Source organism: Oryzias latipes, chromosome 2 (genome assembly GCF_002234675.1).
Source record: "Oryzias latipes chromosome 2, ASM223467v1".
NCBI classification, from domain to species: Eukaryota; Metazoa; Chordata; class Actinopteri; order Beloniformes; family Adrianichthyidae; genus Oryzias; species Oryzias latipes.
In genome coordinates, this window is record NC_019860.2 from 24,014,713 (window position 1) to 24,034,876 (window position 20,164).

Sequence of the window (20,164 nt, forward strand, 5' to 3'; positions counted from 1 at the left end):
TTTTGATAAATTCCTGTAATTGTTTCTACAGTAGAATAAGAAAATATTTGGAAACCTTTATTTTAGTCTATAACCTTCCTATTATCGTTAATTGTTATTTTTAATAATATCTTCAACTCGTCCGTCTGTCTCCGGTGCGACTTCCGGGTTCAGAACCGGAAGAAGTCTGCAGACCTTCGGCGGTTCCTTTGAACACCTGTGATTCATAACGGCAGCACGCGGGCTTTTCAAAATCAATCAATCGATACCACTGTAGTATTGATATTGATCGATAGCGTCCAGAAGCTTCAATACTGTGATGAAAGATTCCTCTCGCCGCCGGTGGAACGGCGTCAGCACGCATGCGCGCTGTCTGTGTGTGTGACGGCTCCTCTACAAGGTCGCATGCAGCGCGCATGCGTGAACATGAAGCGCTTCATAAATCCATAAAATAACGTCTGTCAGCACGTCACATCACGTTTGTGATCACTTCACATGTCGTCAGAAAAGGTTGCATTCAGACAGATGACGGCATATGACGTCATGACTACGACTGTTTAGCAGGTAATGAGGTCATTCAGGGTCAGATGACAACATGAAACTTCACCTCCAAAGTCTTTGAATAAGACCATCTGAGCAACTCACGGAATCAAATCGGTTGGAGAGAAACTAGTGGAAGGGAATACAGAAAGAGAAGAAGCGACAAGAGAGACTCAAAGCAGCAAAGGAACAGTTCCAGAAATTCTAAAAGAAAGTTTGAAAATGTCTCTGAAAGAAATCAGCCAAAGTACGCAGAAAATCCTGACCCAGAACTCCATCATGGTCAGCCAGATGGAGAAGATTGGCAAAAACCTGTCCAACGTGAAGGATCTGGAGAGCACCCGCAAGAACCTGAAGAGGGAGAGGAAAGCTACTGCTCAGAGAAACCGAGAGCTGCTGAAATCCCTGCAGACCCTGAACACACAAGTTCAGCAACAGATGAAGATCCAGGAGAAATGTGAGGCAGAAAGACAGACAATCGCTGCCTTCTCTGAGAACATCCGTGAAAGCAAAGAGGAAATGGTGGCTCTGAGGTCCAAACTCTGGCTGGACGAAGAGCTGAAACTGGAGCAGGAGCGGGTGAAACAGGAGAGGAAAATCATGGAGAAGAAGTCTGCAGTTCTGAAAGCCGAGCTGCAGAAGCTGCAGAAAAAGGTCGGCCACCAAGCCGTCCTGGAAATGGACTACAAGCTGGAGTTCAACCATTTCCACGCTCTGGAAGAGGAGACCGCCGCTCTGAAAACGGAGCTTCAGAAGCTGCAGACAGAAATCCTGGAGCGAGACCAACTGAGAGAAGAGTTCCCCGCCATGGTTGAAGAACGATGCCGTTTGGAGGAACTCAAGAAAGAGCTGCAGGCAGAGCTGTCCCAGCTGAGAGAGCAGCCCAACGACGCCATCCAGCTCCGCATGCTGCACCAGAGACTCAGCCTGGAGCTGATGCAGCTCAGAAAAGAAACCAAAGACCTGCAGAGGAGACGGGAAGGAGTCCAACGCTCCTTTCAGGGTGTGGAGGAGATGCAATCTGCATGTCAGCATCTCCAAGCTCAAACCAGGAAGGCGGTCCAGATCAACTCTGACCTCTCAGAGGAAATCTCCAGACTGGAACAGGAAGTCAGTCTTCATTTGGATTTGGAGGACAGAGTCTGTGCCGCCAGAGAGGAAAGAGAGAGGATGGAGAAGGAAACTCTCTCTCTCCAGGGAACAATCCAAGAGCTGCACCTCCAGATGCAGCAGTTCCAGCAGCAAACGGAGGTTCTGCAGCAGGAACGTCAGACGCTGCAGAACCGACGCCACCAAAGAGACCAGATGAGGGAGGAGTACTCCAGAATGCTGGAGGACATCTGCTGCCTGCAGAACCAGCAGGCAGGTCTGGACACGGAAATCTCACGCCTGAAAGTGGAAGAGATTGAAGCTCAGGAGTGGATGGAAGAGTTCAAGAAGCAAAAGGCTGCAGCAGATGTTCTTCAGCTGGAGAACCAGGACCTCCAGAAAACCAAGGAGGACCTGACAGAGTCCATCAGGAACATCCTCACAGACCAGGAGGAAGCAAGCCTCCAGGAGTCTTCATCCTCCTCTTCATCAGGCATCCAAAATGATGAGGAGGTCAGTTCTGATGAAGAGCTCCAGAGGACTTCAGATGATGAGGAGCTCCAGAATCTCTCAGATGACGAAGAGTCTGTGAAATCCATTAAAGGAACAGTCTTCATCACTGAAAAGAAAGTTTCTGTCTCTTCACTGACTGAGGAAGACCAAGAGAAAAAAGAGGAAGATGATGAGGAGTATGAGGACATCAGTTTTGATGAAGATGAAGAGTTCCGGATAACTTCAGATGAGGAAAAGCTCCAAAGTTCTTCAGATGATGAAGAGCTCCAGAAACTCTCCGATGATGAAGAGTCTGCGAATGCCATTAAAGGAACAGTCTTCATCACTGAAAAGAAAGTTTCTGTCTCTTCACTGACTGAGGAAGACCAAGAGAAAAAAGAGGAAGATGATGAGGAGTATGAGGACATCAGTTTTGATGAAGATGAAGAGTTCCGGATAACTTCAGATGAGGAAAAGCTCCAAAGTTCTTCAGATGATGAAGAGCTCCAGAAACTCTCCGATGATGAAGAGTCTGTGAATGCCATTAAAGGAACAGTCTTCATCACTGAACTGACTGAGGAAGACCAACAGAAAAAGGAGGAAGAATGTGAGGAAGAGGATGAAGACAAAAATGAGGACATCAGATCTGATGAAGAGCTCCCCGATGAAGAGTCTGTGAATTCCATTAATGGAACAGTCTCCATCACTGAAAAGAAAGTTTCTGTCTCTTCACTGACTGAGGAAGACCAAGAGAAAAAAGAGGAAGATGATGAGGACCTCAGTTCTGATGAAGAGCTCCAGAATACTTCAGATGATGAGCAGTGTGAGGAGGAATATGAGGAAGAGTGTGAGGAGGAAGAATATGAGGACATTGGTTCTGATGAAGAGCTCCAGAATCCTTCAGATGATGAAGAGTCTGTGAAATCCATTAAAGGAACAGTCTTCATCACTGAAAAGAAAGTTTCTGTCTCTTCACTGACTGAGGAAGATGAAGAGAATAAAGAGGAAGATGATGAGGACCTCAGTTCTGATGAAGAGCTCCAGAATACTTCAGATGATGAAGAGTCTGTGAATTCCATTAAAGGAACAGTCTTCATCACTGAAAAGAAAGTTTCTGTCTCTTCACTGACTGAGGAAGATGAAGAGAATAAAGAGGAAGACGATGAGGACCTCAGTTCTGATGAAGAGCTCCAGAATCTCTCAGATGATGAAGAGTTCTGGAATACTTCAAATGATGAGCAGTGTGAGGAGGAATATGAGGAAGAGTGTGAGGAGGAGGAATATGAGGGAGAGGAGGAATATGAGGACTTTGGTTCTGATGAAGAGCTCCAGGATCCTTCAGATGATGAAGATTCTGTGAGTTCCAAGGAAGGAACAGGCTCCATCAGGAACATTAGGACATAAACATGAGGAACACTTTTAGATCACTAGTAGGAAACAAAGATTAGGAATCTGTTTAGAGGATTAGACATCCAGATTAGGAATCTGTTTAGAGGATTAGACATCCAGATTAGGAATCTGTTTAGAGGATTAGACATCCAGATTAGGAATCTGTTTAGATGATTAGACATCCAGATTAGGAATCTGTTTAGATCGTAGTAGGAAAGGGGTTTTTAGGATCCTATTTTAGACTCTGTAGGTTTGTTCTCTTCTTTGTTTTTGGGTTTATCTTAGCTAACAGCAGAGCTCCAACATTAGCATGTGAGCTTTCAGCCTTTCAGTTTGATTCTTCCTCCAATCAGGAGGAATTTCTAAAATGTTTTCATCACAAAGTAAAAAAAAACATACAAACTTTTTGTTTGTTAAAATATTTTATTTCATTATTAGTCAAAGTATTTTTGATCCACTTGGGATTTTAAACCAGATCCTCTTCCAGGGAAGTGGAACCTTCAACCCAACCGTTTCCATCTAAAAATGCCGTCACCATGGTAACCGGCAAAGACACTGAAGGTTGTTGTTGAATGGAAGTCCCAGCAGTCTTTCCCGCTCTAGTGCTCTTTGGATCAGCACTGTGGCTTCACTGGAAGAGGATCCAGTTGGCACGGGTTCTCTCCGGGCGCTCCGGCTTCCCCGATCCAAAAAGAATTGAAGAGTTTTGAGAAAATGGGATTGTCTTTGTCTGTAGAGAAGCTCAGGAGCAATGCCAGGACAGTAAAGCAAGGCATTAGGCGCTTTATCACTTCATAATTTTTTTATTCATTTTTATTTCCGGTGCTTCCTCAGCTGGAACCTCTCCCTCTGGGACGGCTGCTGTTCAGCCACTGCGGCTCTGGGTGGGGACCTGCATCACCGCTTAGCTGTGGTGGAGCGGTCCCCGCCTGTGATGTTGCATTTGGCTGTCTATGCGGCTGTTCACAGGGGGGGAGGTTCCAATTACTAGCGTTTCCCGCATCATGTTTTTGTGCTCAGCCTATGTTTTACAGCCTATTTTTCATTGTCATTTTCCATCAGTTGGAGAGTGGGAGGTGTGAAAGGCGTGGGGGGCTAGGTACGGGGAGGGGGGCCCTATTATTTATTTATTAATGCTTGCTTGTTTTTATATTTTGTTGTTTTAATGTAAAGCACTTTGTGTTATATTTTTATATGAAAAGTGCTTTATAAATAAAGTTTGATTTGATTTGATTTGATAATTTTTAATAATAATACAATCATTCCTAAAACAAATAAAAACACGATAAATAAAGTATATAAAGTACTTTGATGGTATTTGGAATATTTGAGGTTCTTGCGTGTTTTAATGCAACCACATGTGGAACCACTCAGTGCTCACATGTGCCGGTCCCAAGTCCGGATAAATGCAGAGGGTTGTTGGATGGACGTCCCACAGAAAAAACCAAACCAAAAAAAAGTAAATAAAAGACAAAAAGGGCCGGGAGGCCTGAGGAGACCTACGGGGCCCCGTAGAGGCCTGAGGAGGGCCAGGGAAGCCTGAGGGGGCCTCAAGGGGGCCTCAAACATTAAGCACATGGATACTTTGTCTCGGTTCAGAGAGGTCTTCACAGAGAGGAGGGGGGAGGACAGGGGGGCTAATCTGCAGTATGTGAGCAGAATCTACTGATCCATGTACTTCTTTTTATTTTATGAACATATTAATAAATGATCCAACTGAGAGATACTTTGAACCATTTTGTCTGTACAAGAGTCAACATACGTGAATAGAAAATCTAAACATTCAGATCATGGAACAAACCACCCACCCCCGCCCCATCCCAGCATGAAAATCAGACAGAGAATAAAAATAATATTGACATAGATCAGTAGACCACAGACACAAACTCATCCCGGTAACAGATCTAAATGTGAAAAGTAGTGAATGAAACATTTGTCGTCAAATGTGTGCGTGCGTCCTCTCAATGTGTATTTAATTTTCTCTGATTTAAAAAAAAACATCCCATCATTTATTCATTTGTGAAATAGATGGACATTTAATAGATTTCCAATTAACGGCCGACGTCTTGCTAGCAGAGATGTGAATGCTATGATGTCTTTTTGTACTGATCCTTGTACTTCTACTTTGTTCCCAACATGAATTAAACTTTACTAAATTCTATTGAATTTCATTGTGATCTGTGAGATTTTCAGAGCGTGACTCGTGGGCGCTTTAAGTGGTCCTCGCAGGCGACCAATGCGCCCGCGGGCACGGCTGTGGTGACCCCTGATGTGATGGAAACGGGGATAATGGTACGTTCCATTTGATGTCTATGATGTCCGTTCAGGTGGCTGTACCAGCCTCGAGGGACCTGCAGACACACCTGTACTCCTCTCTATGACCCTCCATGAACCCTCCCACCCAGAAACCTGGAGCACCTGTACAGGAACATGTGACTAAGACTTCAAGTATGACATGAAAGGAACAGTCTCCTCTGAGGATCTCTCTCTGCAGAGATCCTCAGATCTCCTCCTCTGTTCTCCAGTTTCTCCTGATTTCTTCCCAAACTCTTGGTTGGAGCCCGGCTGGGTTTAAAGGAGAACATGCAGTGGGAGCTGTCCGGATGGTGGTGCTGAAACCTTCTGGAGGCTGAGACACAAAGACATCAGCTTGAAATGTTGAGCATGAAATCAGAAATCCAGTGAATGGATGACAGAGAAAGACGTTCAACATGAAGGAAGCTTTGTGGGACATGTTCCAAAATCTGATTGGACAGAGAGCCATGACTCACCTCTCTGGCCAATCAGAGCGCTCCACCAATGTTCTCATTTCTTCATTAAACTTAATATTCCAACCAAGCTGTCCAGCATCAGCTGTTCTGTTGTGGAGGCGTGTTGATTGGTGAGGCTGAACTACGTCTTTGGACCTAAACTGTGATGAGACACATTTCCATTCCAGCTGACATCCTTTCTGTTCAGCATTAGATGGAGAAATATGACCATCAGAACCTCTGAAAGTTCTGGTTCTAGATCCTCTGTGGTCTGAGTGTTTATGGTGAACAGTTCTTCATCACAGCTCTTCATGGAGTAAGGTTCTAAAGGTTCTGTCTCCAGGTTTGTTAATGCTAAGTCCAGCACTAAACCCGTTCTGCATTAGTGAAAGGCGGGAACTTTTTTAGAGAGAGAGAGAGAGAGAGAGAGAGAGAGAGAGAGAGAGAGATTTATGTTGGTTATGTTAAACACACAAACTTAAAACATCAACATAAACACTGATCAACATGAACAGAAAAAGGTGTCTGGTGAAGCCAAGGCTTCTATCTACCTACAAATTGATAGAACCTAAATAAAAAAAACAAAAAAAACAAAAACACTTCTCAAAATTACTTCACAACCACCAGAGTCTCTCAGTCCAGAAGGTATTTGGATAGATTTGAAATGCTCTTCTAGTCGGTCGTTGAATGGAAAGTGTTGACGTTTGTTCCAGGCAGCAGATTTGAATATGCAGCTGTTTGGCGCCCTCTCGTGGCAGTCACCGGTAACTGCAGCTGCTGTGCATCCTGCAGGTTTGTTTCCCGTCCGCCGATGGAAAATGATTTTTTTCAGACTTTATTGACAAACACCATAATACAACAACAATGTGAATGTCTCAGGGGGAATAGAAATGTGTACAAATTGTAGATGAATATAAAAATTAAAACAGAAAAAAAAAATTATAATTATATATATATATATATATATATATATATATATATATATATATATATATATATATATATATATATATATATAGGTTAGGTTATATATATATAACCTAACCTATATATATATATATTAGGTTATATATATATAACCTAACCTGACAGAATCAAATGTAAAAGGATTTATGCTAATGTTACAAGCAAACATGTTTTCCATGCAACTGGAATTGTCACAATAACTAAATGATGAGTTATTTAACATCGAGTAGTTGCGTTTGCTTTTCGTTATTTGGTTACATGTATAAGTTATATCTGGCCCTTTGAGGACAACCACTATGCTGCTGTGGCCCTCGGCGAAAATGAGTTTGACACCCCTGCCTTATTGACACAGCGCCCCCTACAGCAGGGGTGTCAAACTCATTTTGGTTCGGGGGCCACATTCAAGGCGTCTGATCCCAAGTGGGCCGGAGCAGTAACATAAAAGCAAAAAACATATTTATTTATTTATTTTTACTCAGTTGGTAAAAAATAAATAAGCCTAATCACTTATTATTACACATTCATTCACAGAGGCCAATGGATGTAAAATAAAATGCATTTCACTTAAAAAATTAGTTTATTTAATTTTATTCAGACTGAATATTTTACATCTGACACTGAATCAATCCTTATAATAAACTCAAGAGGAGCTACGGAAAAAAATAAAACACCTGCCTAAAATGTAAATGTGTAAATCAATGAATAATTAAACTAAATCAAACTTGCAAACATTTGTGAACATAAGAAGAATTTGGAGTTAACCTCCTTTCTCTCCTGACACTTCAGCGAGCAATCAATATCAGGATTCAGATCCTGTGCAGAAACATGTTTACTGTCATTCAAGTGTGCAAAACACAGTGAAATGTCCAAGAATCTTTTCCTGGTTTCTGCCTCAATTTTGTGGCAACACCTGCCTTCTTCCTGACCTTTGATGGAGCGCCATCAATGAAATCTTTTGGATGTTTGCTCCAACCTGTCTGTAATTAGGTGTCCATCACTGCTCCATCACTGACGTCAAGCTGCAGTAAATGCAGACGGTTGTTTTTTCAGTCCAGCTTTTAGTTCGTAAATCTTCTCTTTTCTTAACTGCAAATAGTGAAACTTTCCTCATTGTCTCATAGTGGTACTGAATATTATATTCTTTGAGCACTGAGACCTATTGATGACATAACAAGCATGCAGGTTTGCATTCAACTCCGTAAACAAATAAAACTTTATCCATTTTTCCTGGAAAGCTCAGCCCTTCACTTCAACCCTTTTTTTTCTCTTTGACAACATTTTGGTCATTAGGGTGTCGCTACTGATCATTCTTATAACAATGTGACAGCAGTGGGGCTTGCGGGGAATTAAACTACATCTAATTCAGACACAGAGCCGTTAGGTTTCACTTTTGGCAGATGTAAAGATATGCATTTTCACCTGTTTTGCTTATTCTTTGCTCCCCTAGTGGCGGGATTGCACATTTCGGTTATTTCTTTAAAAAATCATAACTTGCCACAGGAATGGACTACAAACGTGCTTGTTGTTTTAAACATTCTTATAATTTTTACTCTTCATGACTGGGCTGGATTGAACCATCTGGTGGGCCTCAGTCTCAGGCGTGAGGGGTTTAGTGTGGCACTCCAGGTTTTAGAAAGTCAAATGAATCTCTAACACCTTAGATTTCAAGTTCAAACTAAGTCAATCCATTTTGAATGAAATAGTCGTATCCTTTTCAAATCAGAAAGAATTGATTTAGGAATCCATCTCTGTAAAGGATCAAATCCAAACTAGTTCATATTCATCTCAACTTGAGATTTTTCAGTCTATTTATTGGACTAAAGTGAAATGTTTGTCCAGAGTTTAGTCTATTCTGCTGCCGATGCAAAGAAGTTCATCAAAAACAAACCAATGAAAGATTCTGTTTCCCCCCAAACTAAATGACATCGGTTAGGATTTAGTGGGGGGGGGGTCATGTCCCCAAACACAAATTATTTGGACAAAAATAAACATAAGTAGAAAAATAGAAACCCGTCATGACCAACATTTACTCTTTTCATCATCATCTTTGGTCTCAGAATGAAAAACACAATAGAATAAAACTATTTTCTATGCCAAATTCAATATGCATAAATATTAATGTATAGCCCCCCCACCCCACCCCCAATTTACAATAGTTATTAGTGAATTTCAAATCCAGTTAAAATAATTCAAACTGGTAGAGGAGCCAAAAAAAACCTTCTTTTGTTCAAATGTTTGATGTTCAGTCATGTTTTTTTGAAAGTTCCAATTGTTCAATGAAAAACAATAGAAGCTAAAAAAGGGAAAAGGGTTTGTCGTGCCGCCATTGGCTCTGAAGCAGCAACCAGGTCAAGATGTTCCACACTCTGAAAAAAACCTGACACTTAGTGGGAGTTTTCTGCAGTGATGTGATGCAGCCAGAACAGTTTAGTGTTATTGGCTTGATCAGAAGGGTGAGGGTTCAAATCCCACCATTGATAAAAAAAAAATAGCTTTTTTCAGACTTTGAAGTCATCTTCACCTCATGAGAACCAAGAGCTGCTGCTCTAACGCAGACATAAGAGTTCAGGGAAATCCTGCCTGACCTTAATTTGACCTTTGAAGGTTCAAATTCCACTTAGTCTCTTGGTAAATAATCTAACAGGTTTATTCTCTTTTTTTTCTCATAATTTAGATGACCTGCAGCTCTGATGCAGTCAGAACAGCATAGAGTTATTGGCTTGAATAGAGGAGTTGGAGGCAGAGTGAGCAGAAGGGTGAGGGTTCAAATCCCACTGAGAGTCTTTGATCAGAAGATCATCATTTTTTCTCAGAGTGGAACATCTTCACCTCATCAGAACGAGGAGCTGATAATGATAATGCTGAGACTATCTGCTGCCTCTGCAGTTGTGCTGTTCGCCTCTCAGACTATGGAAGCCAATCTGCATCATAAATAAAAAGCAAAGTCATAACTAGAAATGCTTTTTCATTTTCAAAATGTAGCTGCATCAAATGCCACAAAATTAAAAGGAAAAAGCAATATTTATATATTATTATTATTATTATTATTATTATATATATATATATTTCAAAATGCTTTTTCATTTTCTACTTAAAACCGCTTATTCTGTGTCATTATTAAAATGAAAATGCAAAGCGGGGATTGCATTTGCATTTTAACATCCACCCTGGGAAACTTGTCGCAAAATTCTTTCTCACTGAGCATTACCAGAAGAGCATACAAAAGCCTGAGGGTTCAAATCCCACTGAGAGTCTTTGTTCAGAAGATCATCATTTTTTCTCAGAGTGGAACATCTTCACCTCATCAGAACCACCAGCTGCAGGTCTGGTTCAGACAATAGGATTCAGGAAAAACACAGCTGACCATTAAACACCAGCTTGATGGTTCAAATCCCAACTTTCATCTAAAACATTTCTCAGAGTGTGGAACATCTTCTCTCATCAGAACCACCAGCCGCTCCTCTAAGACAGACTGATGGCTTCAGGGAAATGATGCCTGACCTCAATTCCCAACTGTGAGGGTTCAAATCCCACTGAGTATCTCTGTCATTTTCTTCAAAGTGGAGAACATCTTCACCTTAAATGAGAGACCAGCACCTGATTTGACACAAGCAGAACAGCTCAGCGTTGTAGAGTTGATCTAACAAGCAGATGAGTGAGGGTTCAAATCCCACCGCATGGATTTGGAAAGAAACTCTCCAAGTTTTTTCAGAGAGTCTAACATCTTCACCTCATCAGAACGAGGAGCTGCAGTTCTGGTCTAGGAAGTATAGCACAGTGGTAGAGAAGAGGCTATTATGGGTGGGAGTGCAGGGTTCAATTCCAAACTTGGGACAGAGGCAGTAACTTCCCTCTGTCAGACTGAAGGTCAATCAAGGTCAGTGGAGTTTGTCTGGTTGGCAAAGGTCAAGGAAATGGGAGAAAGCAGCAGCAGATGCTAGAAAAGGTTGGAGGATAGAGAAGAGCAGCACAGATGGAGTGAAGGAGGAAGGATGAGGGGCTGGTCACAGAAAAGAAACATGGAAAACAACAGAAACATGTGACCAGCCCCTCTGGGGGAGGAAGACATAGGCTAAACAAAGGGAAAAAAGGTTAGAGAATATTTGGCTTTTGGAATAAACTAAAATGTATCTGGGTTGGGGGGAATTATAAACTTTCAAAACACACCTCCCTCTATCTCCACCTTCATCCTTTCCCTCCTTCACTCCTCCTATCATCTCCCCCATGCTCCCTTTGGAAACTGACCACATTAGTCTTCTTCCTCTCATTTCCTCCTTTGTGGCCAGTTTCCACCCCCCCCACTAACCCCCCCTCCACTGACTTACCAATGAATCCTATCATTTGTTTCTTCCTGTTGAATTCTCTTTAGTTCTTGTTTTTAGATGACAGAGGTAAGTTACTGCCTCTGTCTCCAGCTGGGAATTGAACCCTTTTCCTAGTTAATAACCTGCTCTCTACCACTGAGCTATTCTACCTAGACTGGAGCTGCAGCTCCTCGTTCTGATGAGGTGAAGACAGTCTACATTGTGGAAAAACTAGGAGTTTCTTTCCAAAGATACTTAGCAGGATTTGAACCCTCAACCTTTTGCATTGGTGGTCTGATGTGTTTCCACTGAGCCCTCATGGCTGGAACAGAGCAGTAGCTGGTCGTTCTGATGAGGTGAAGACGTTCCAGACTCTGAAAAAACTGTTGATGGATTTAGAAAGACATTAGGAGGGAATTGAACCCTCAGTCTTCTGCTCCCAGGATCAAGTGGTTCCCACTGAGCTGATCTGTCTGCAGCAGATCAGCAGCTGGTCTCTGTTTTGAAGTGAAGATGTTCCACACTCTATTCAAAAAACACTTTTTTGGACCATACTTTGTGGGATTTGAACCCTCTCTCTTTGATTGAAAGGTCAGCCGTGCCTCCACTGAGCCGTTGTGTCTGCAGCACAGCAGCAGATGGACTCCTAGTTTCTTTTTGTGAACTTGTCCAACAGCTGAGCAAACAGATGAATCTGGGTCATGGGCATTTATGTAGATCTCCTGAATGTAACAGACAATCTAGTGACTCCTAAAGAATATTCATTGTGTTTGATGCTGTTTCCACAGAAATATGGCAAATGTTCAAAACAACTGCTACGAATTAAGAAAAGCCCCCCATGGATGCAACTGACACCCCCACAGGAAAAATGTGTTTTACCCCCACCCACAAGAATAACAACAAATAAATACGTGTGTTGTTTCAAAGTGATGTCATTTCTGTACTAAAACCTACTGGAGACGTTTTGTTCCTGACAGTTTCTGGAGGAAAGGCTGGAGTGTGACCCAAACATTTATGATAAATAATAAAATGAAAGAAGTTTCTTTGAAAATAATTCACTACATTCACTACATTTACCCCCCCCCCCCCCCCCAATCAATTCATGCTAAAATACATTAAAACAATTGATTCTAACTGTACTTTTTGCAGAGAATATCCAGAAACAATTAACCATCTTTTTTGGAATTCTACTGAAATTAGAATTTTTAGAAAAAGTTTTTACAATTTATTAGACATCATATTCACCCCAACTTTACTGTAAAGTTTAAATATATAATTTTTGGCTTTCATAATAAAAACTTGAACTCGAACAAAAAACTCATAATTAATTGTATTATTATTTTTGTTAAATTTTATATTCATAAATGTAAATATTCTTCATCTTCTATTTATTTCTCCTGTGTTAATCAAACAAATATAAATGTATATCGGTAACATCTCCAAGAGTCTTAATCAGAAAGCTGTATGTTTATATGAAAGTTGTAGAAACCTGAATGTTTTTATGTAAATGCATGTTATATGTCTGCTCCCCTGGAATATCTGAAGCTTAGTTTGTAAAATTGTGTTTTGCAATGCAATTCCACTTTGTACAATAAAGATGTAAAAAAACAATGTTTGCAAAGGATTGTGGGAATGCAGGTGTGCCGGAATTTCCGGGTGACACGCGCTTGTTTCTTCAGGTGAGGACAATAAATGAGGAAACATCAGACATTCTTGTCAGAGAGAACATTGACTCAGTTCAAGTTTTCCTTCAAGACCAGAAGTCAAACGAAAGTCCCGTGACGTCACAGACCGGATCGGCCACTTTCGATGAAGATCGGGTATTTCCGTGGAGCTGAACATCCACATTTGAAGGACATTTCTTTCTGTTGGTGGAAGTCAAACATGTTTCCATCAGAAAAGGAAAGTTTCCACTAGAAATGACAGGATTGTAATCTGTTAGTGGAAGTGAGGTCATTCTAAGCCTCCACAGCTTTCTGCAGAGTTTAAAGGTTTAGACTCATTCCTGCAGGTTTATTGATCCATCATTGGGACCAGAGATACTGGCTCTACAGAAGTCCTAGTTCTGAACTGATCAGGATTCCAAATGTGGGTCAATAACTGAGTCCTTGTGAGTCAACTTGATACTTTTATTGATGAAAGCAGAACTCCTCTTTGTTTGGAGTTGGAGCAAGCAGAGTACAGGAATGCAACCTGTGAGCAGCACAGAACAGGATCAGCTGATCTAGATAAGCGGCTCTGCTGCAGTAAAGCCAGATGTTCAGTGGGATTCAGAGAAGGTCAGCAGGACATTTCACTGTCGCCTCAGGAATCCAGACATCAGAAACCAGGCTCTGCTATGTAACCACCAAAGTGAACAGGCCGGTTGTTGTTGTCACACTGGACCAACAGCTTCCTGTTAGTCAGGAGAATGCCTTCATATTGGCAGTTGGGTTTCTTGGCATCGTTGTGCTTCAGTTTGCAGTTGATGAGTGTGAACATTTTCTTGCTCTCCATCATTTGACTTTGACTGTTTAGGGTTCCCTCACTTGTACAGATTTTTTCGACTTCAGCCAGGTCAGAGGCAATGAAAGTGTTGATTCTTTTACAGTTGTTGTTGTCGTAAATGTTCTTGTCTTTTATCACTGAGTCACATTTGTTGTTTACCGTTGTTACCATGTCTGTCATGTCTATGTCTATGTGCTTCCTGCAAAAACTTTCATATGTAGCCATAGAAGAGTCAGCAAAGAGCATGAGGATCAGCAAACAGCTCAGCAGGATCTTCATGGTCACCTGGAAGCAGAAACAACAACATCTGTTGGTTTTTCAGCTTTTCTACCAAAGCAGCTGCAGATCCTCAACACTTTCTTCCAGAAAGCGTTTAGCCATGACATTCCTGGAATTCCCTGTTTCATCCCCAAAGAAGGACCAGGACCTTCTGTTCTAAACGTCTGTCTGTCTCCGTTCAGAAGAAGGAACCAGCAGATAAAGCAGTTTTCTAAGGACACTTTCAAAGTCCCTCAAACTGAAAGGTCTGAAAGGAACTCCAGACTTTCTGGAGAGTGAACTGATGGCTGATGGTCTCACCCACAGTCTCTGGTTCTTCAGGAGCTTCAGAACGGGATGCTGGACCCACGCTGGTTCAGGCAGGAGGACCTCTGAGGCGTCAGCTGCTGAAGGTCTTCAGTCTCTGAAGATCTCACAGGCTCTTTATAGAGAGCAGACGGACAGGAAACGTCTGCAGGGACAGATGCAGATCAGAGAAAGGGAAGTGAAGATGAGGAAGAAGTTCCACATTCAGGAGAAAAGTTTCTCAGCAAAACTGTTTCCTTCAGGTTTCCTCTCTTCAGCCTGACTGTTAGAAATGAAGAATCATGTTCAGACTGACAGTCATGTCAGATTTAGCAACAGAGGTGGTTTCTAGATGTTCATCAGAGGTTAGGTTAGAGGTGTTTCCCATTTAGACTTTGGGGTTTCCAGTTATCTGACGATGTTGAAACCTTGGCATGTGCCGAGCAGAGACAGCAGAACCCTGTGTTGGTCATCTTATCGCTTTAAGGAAAATCACATGACCAGAACAGTCCATGTGTCAGAACCAAGTAACCGATACCAACTGATCCAGGGACTCCATGGACGCAGGAACTGCAGCCGATGAGGTGGAGGAACAACCCAAGTCTGAACACAGCTGAGGTTCTGGTGGTCGGCATCATCAGGCGCTGGGATTTAAAGACATCTGATTGGTCACCAGAAATGGACAAAAAATGGACATTTAAAGACCAAAGAGGAAGATCTCCTCCTCTTCCTCCTCGCTCTTCATCCTTCATCTCTGGTCTCTGTCTGACTGTAACTGAGCTTCAAGAGGAGCCTGTGAGGTGATACCATGAACCGCGTAAAGCAGGGATTTGAACTCATTTTGGTTCAGGGCCACATTCTGATCTCAAGTGAGCCGGACCGTAACATTAAAGCCAAATAACTTCTGGTCAGCTGGTTATCTGTGGCTTTGTTTTTGGGTTTGTTCATCTCAGTTGGAAAAATACCAACATGGTACCTAATTACTTATTATGACTCATTCACTCACAGAGGCCAATGGATCTAAAATCCAAAATGACGCTTTGACATGTGGCGTTTTTCGCGTCGGTGTGCACACTCACATTGGTGCCCTTTGTTTAGTCACGAGGCGTTAAACGTCGGCGAATATCACGCGCGAAATTCGTCCCGGTGTGTACGGACCCTAAGAAATAAGGTTGAATACATTTAACTCAATTACTTGTTACCAATAGAAGTAATTCATTTAAGGCGGCAAAATTGGATAAGTTTATATATATATATATGTATATATATATATATATATATATATATATATATATATATATATATATATATGTATATGCGTCACAAGGAAATGGAAACAAGATCAGAAACTCATGCGTTTACTTTGTCTGTTATTTTTCTCCAAGCAGAAACTCTCTCTTGATGATGCAGCCGTGTTACTTTTTTGATGGACGTATAATCTTCATACTCCATCATTAAAATCTCCGACTCCGTCTCACTGAAGTATAGCGCTCTCTTTTTTTTTCACCACGCATTTCCTTGGTGACTCCAGAAATCAGAATGTATGAGGTGCCGTGTAGGACATTATTCAGAATTAGCATTCATAAACACATATGAAATCTCTCACACACACTACTGAAAATGCTCACACACATACTACTGAAATTTTCAATAGAAACGACGGAAGGCATTTCAGTAGAGACAGTTTTTTTAAACTTTGTTAGATGGCAATAGTTCATGGCAATAATTCAACCGTTTTTCGTGAGATCATTTTGTATCGTCCCCCGCCCCGCAGGAAAAAAACAGGTATTGGTATTGATATTATTAAAAAGATTCATGTCCCTCCTCCAGCCTCATCTTTTCATGCATTCCTCCTTTGTGTAATGTGCAACTTAATTATTAAATATATTTTCACAAATCCTGTTCGGTTAAAAGTGTGCGTGTGTCCGCGTGCAGACAGACGGCCTGAAGCGCGCTAAACCAGCTGGTAAAGATGCAGGTCAAAGTAAAAAAAAAAATTGTAATGGTTCAACAGAGCTGAAAATCTATGAATGAATTTTTTCCTGATGGAAAAATACTTTTTTTTAGCTTCAGCCATTTCCCGTTTTTGCTGTTCTGGCCTCAGTTGGGCATCGGCACGCAGATCTGAACACCATGCGTGTCTCACGATGAAGCTCGTTTGAGGTTCTTTTCTGCTTTATCAATTGACATCATGTCCCTGCCAGGAAACCTGCTCCTTCCTTCCTCATCCAGTGCAGTGTTGCCAGATAGAGTCACAGCTCTTTCATCCTTCTGCTGCCCCAACTATCGTGCGTGCTCTCTGTGGAATACACTGGGAGCGCGGGGAAAAATAACTCTCAGCTGCAGAGGATTTGAACAGGTGAACAGTGTTGGAAAATATAATCTGTCGCTTTGAGATTACTTTCCTTGTTGCATGTTCAATAAAGTCGAGAAGGAGAAAACCACGGGATTCGGCCGGATTAAGTTTAACAAATTTATTCCCTAACAATATTTCTAAAAAGTAAAAAAGAACTAGAAGGAGCTGCATTTCCAGAAGAAAATGCAGGGTTGAATGCTGTACTGCTTAATGAAAGCTGAATTAGCTGAAGAAAAGGCTGAACTGTACTGGAAGAACCATGAAAAGTTAAAGGTGCAAAAGTCCTAGCAGGAATAAGCTGAAAAAGTTGAACATTGTAATAGTAGAATGGCTGAAATAGGTCAAAATTTGTAGGACTTAAGCATGAAAGCTGAAATTGTTGAAAAAATGGCTGAATTGTTGAAAATTTGAAGATGTTGCTAAAATGGCTAAAAGTACTAGCATTGGAATCAGCATCATCAACTGACTCCAAAAAACACGTTGTTTGAGAGTATTATATTGGTAAAAGCTACATGTTCTAAGTTGATAGAAAATCCACTCTTTTCAAAATGGCGGCTTTTCTATTGATTTTATCTCCATAGAAACCATTTTATGTTTGGGTCGCCTGGAGATGAGGAACAAATCAACGTCGGTTTCAGATGAATCGGAAAAAGTAAACTTTTGGACGTCCTTAGCAACGAGCTTTGTTTGCTAACCACGCCCACATTCCTTATATGTCCAGATCCAGTGAATTTCAATATGTTCAGTTCCAGCCATGGATGAAGTTTATTGCAATATTTGCTTCAGATTTTGTCAAAAAATGCCCAGCAAACAGTAGGTTGTGTTGCCATCCCATAATAATTTCAAAACGTATGTTGAAGTCCAAAGCCTTGTGAGCATTTCAATGTTTGAACGGTGCCTCTAGCTGAAAGCTTGTTAAAGTTATAATGCTTGAAAGCAACAAAGGTTTTCAAGGATTCTCCATGTATTTAAATGAAGCAAAAATCTTGGAAAATCCTGGAATATCTTGAAAAGTTCAAAGATTTGAAAGACTAAAAGTCGTAGCTGAAAGGAATAAGCTGAAAGGGTTGAACATTGTAATAGTAGAATGGTAAAAATAGGTGAAAGTTTGAAGAAGTTTAAAATTGCCTCACATTTTGGCACAAAATGGCCGCCAAACTGTAGGTGGTGTTGCCATCCCATAATAATTTTTAAACCTTATGTTGAAGTCCAAAACCTTGTGAACATTTCAATATTTGAACGGTGTCTCTAGCCAAAAGAATGTTAAAGTTACAATTGTTTAAAGAAGCAAAGGTGTGGCCAATGGAGCAAAAAGATTGGAAAATTCAGGAATATCCGGGAATAAATAGAAAAATTCAGGGATTTGAAGGACCAAAATGTCATAGCTAGAATAAGATGAAAGAGCTGAACATTTTCATAGTCGAACGGTTAAAATAGGTGAAAAATTGTAGAAGGAGTTTAACTGTGAACTTCTGAACGAAAAATTCTCCATGTATTTCAATGGAGCAAAAATTCCCGGAAAACCTGGAATATCTTAAAAAGTAAAAGGATTTGAAAAACCAAAAGTCATAGCAGAAATAAGATGAAAGAGATGAACATTTTAATAGTAGAATGGTTAAAATAGGTTAAAAATTGTAGAAGTAGTTAAACGCCAAAAAACGGCGGAAGATACTATAAAAACTAGAAGGAGCTGCATTTCCAGAAGAAAATGCAGGGTTGAATGCTGTATTGCTGAATGAAAGCAGAAATATGATGAAAAAGCTGAACATTGTAAAAGTAGAATGTCTAAAATAGGTCAAACATTGTAGAAGGAGTTAAGCATGAAAGCTAAAAAATTGTTGAAAAAATGGCTGAAATGTCCTGGAAAATCCTGGAATATTTTGAAAAATTAAAGTACCAAGAGTCAAAGGTGAACATTGTAAAAGTAGAATGACCAAAACAGGTCAAAATTTGTAGACGGAGTTAAGCATGAAAGCTGAAATTGTGGAAAAAATGGATGTACTGTTGAAAATTTGAAGATGATGCTAAAATGGCTAAAAGTGCTAGCATCAGCATCATCAACTGACTCAAAAAACCACATTGTTTAAGAGTATCATATTGGTAAAAGCTACATGTTCTAAGTTGACAGAAAATCCACTTTTTTCAAAATGGCGGCTTTTCTATTAATTTTATCTCCATAGCAACCATTTTTCGTTTGGGTCGACATGGGATGACGAACAAATCGACGTCAGTTTCAGACAAATCGGAAAAAGTAAACCTTTGGACGTCCTTAGCAACGAAGTTTGTTGGCTAACCACGCCCACATTCCTTATATGTCCAGATCCAGTGAATTTCAATATGTTCAGTTCCAGCCATGGATGAAGTTTATTGCAACATTTGCTTCAGATTTTGTCATAAAAAGGCCACCAACATTAGGTTGTGTCGACATCCCATAATGATTTCTAAACGTATTTTATAGTCCAAAGCCTTGTGATCATTTTAATGTTTGAACGATGTCTCTAGCTACAAGTATGTTGAAGTTATATTTGTTTAAAGAAACAAAGGCTTCAGATTTGAAAAACACAAAATGGCTGCCAAACAATCTCCATCCCATGATGATTTCAAACATTGATGTTGTAATCCAAAGCACTGATCATTTGACAGTAAAAGTGGGGTCATGTCCTGCAGCAGAGTACATTCTGGCAAATGCTGAGCCTCAAGATTAGTTTTGTCAACAATGCATGTGCCATCAATGTTAGCACACTCATCCACGTATAATGAATGAGATATATGGATCATCAGCAAGCTAGCTGAATGACACAGCATCATTTTGTCATTTAACCACTGACATGTATGGTGTAACAACATGATAGTGACTTCTCGTAACAGCCACCTAACTCATGGTGTGGGAATCAACACTTCCCATGAGCCGTAGAGGCCGTGGGCGGGGCTAGGATTTTCAATGTATTTCAAGGAAGCAAAAAATCCTGAAATATCCTAAAATATCTTAAAAAGTACAAGGATTTCAAAAGCCAAAAGTCATAGCATTAATAAGATGAAAGAGCTGAACATTTTAAAAGATGAACGGTTAAAATAAGTTAAAAATTGTAGAAGGAGTTAAGTGCCGAAAAACGGCGGAAGATAGCATAAGAGGAAAACAAATGTAACACTAGAAGGAGCTGCATTTCCAGAAGAAAATGCAGGGTTGAATGCTGTATTTCTGAATGAAAGTAGAAATATTATGAAAAAGCTGAACATTGAAAATAGAA

At 40.7% G+C, this 20,164-nt stretch overlaps 1 protein-coding gene and 1 long non-coding RNA gene across 2 annotated transcripts; one reads left to right on the forward strand and one right to left on the reverse strand.

Annotated features, from left to right (window-relative positions):
* The first annotated feature begins 520 nt into the window (after nucleotides 1-520).
* Nucleotides 521-3,888, forward strand: LOC110016521 (glutamic acid-rich protein-like). Its single transcript, XM_023949081.1, has one exon. The coding sequence runs from the start codon at nucleotides 742-744 to the stop codon at nucleotides 3,502-3,504; it is 2,763 nt and encodes a 920-aa protein (XP_023804849.1). The 5' UTR covers nucleotides 521-741; the 3' UTR covers nucleotides 3,505-3,888.
* Nucleotides 3,889-13,624: 9,736 nt separating this feature from the next.
* On the reverse strand, nucleotides 13,625-15,141 carry LOC111946369. Its single transcript, XR_002872049.1, has 2 exons — nucleotides 14,576-15,141; nucleotides 13,625-14,281 (listed from the first exon to the last, which is right to left on the reverse strand). It is a non-coding gene; the product is annotated as an uncharacterized LOC111946369 (long non-coding RNA).
* Between the last annotated feature and the right edge of the window lie 5,023 nt (nucleotides 15,142-20,164).

Excerpts from the sequence above, each read along its gene's own strand:
- LOC110016521 (XM_023949081.1), top strand. The coding sequence starts at position 742 with ATGTCTCTGAAAGAAATCAGCCAAAGTACGCAGAAAATCCTGACCCAG.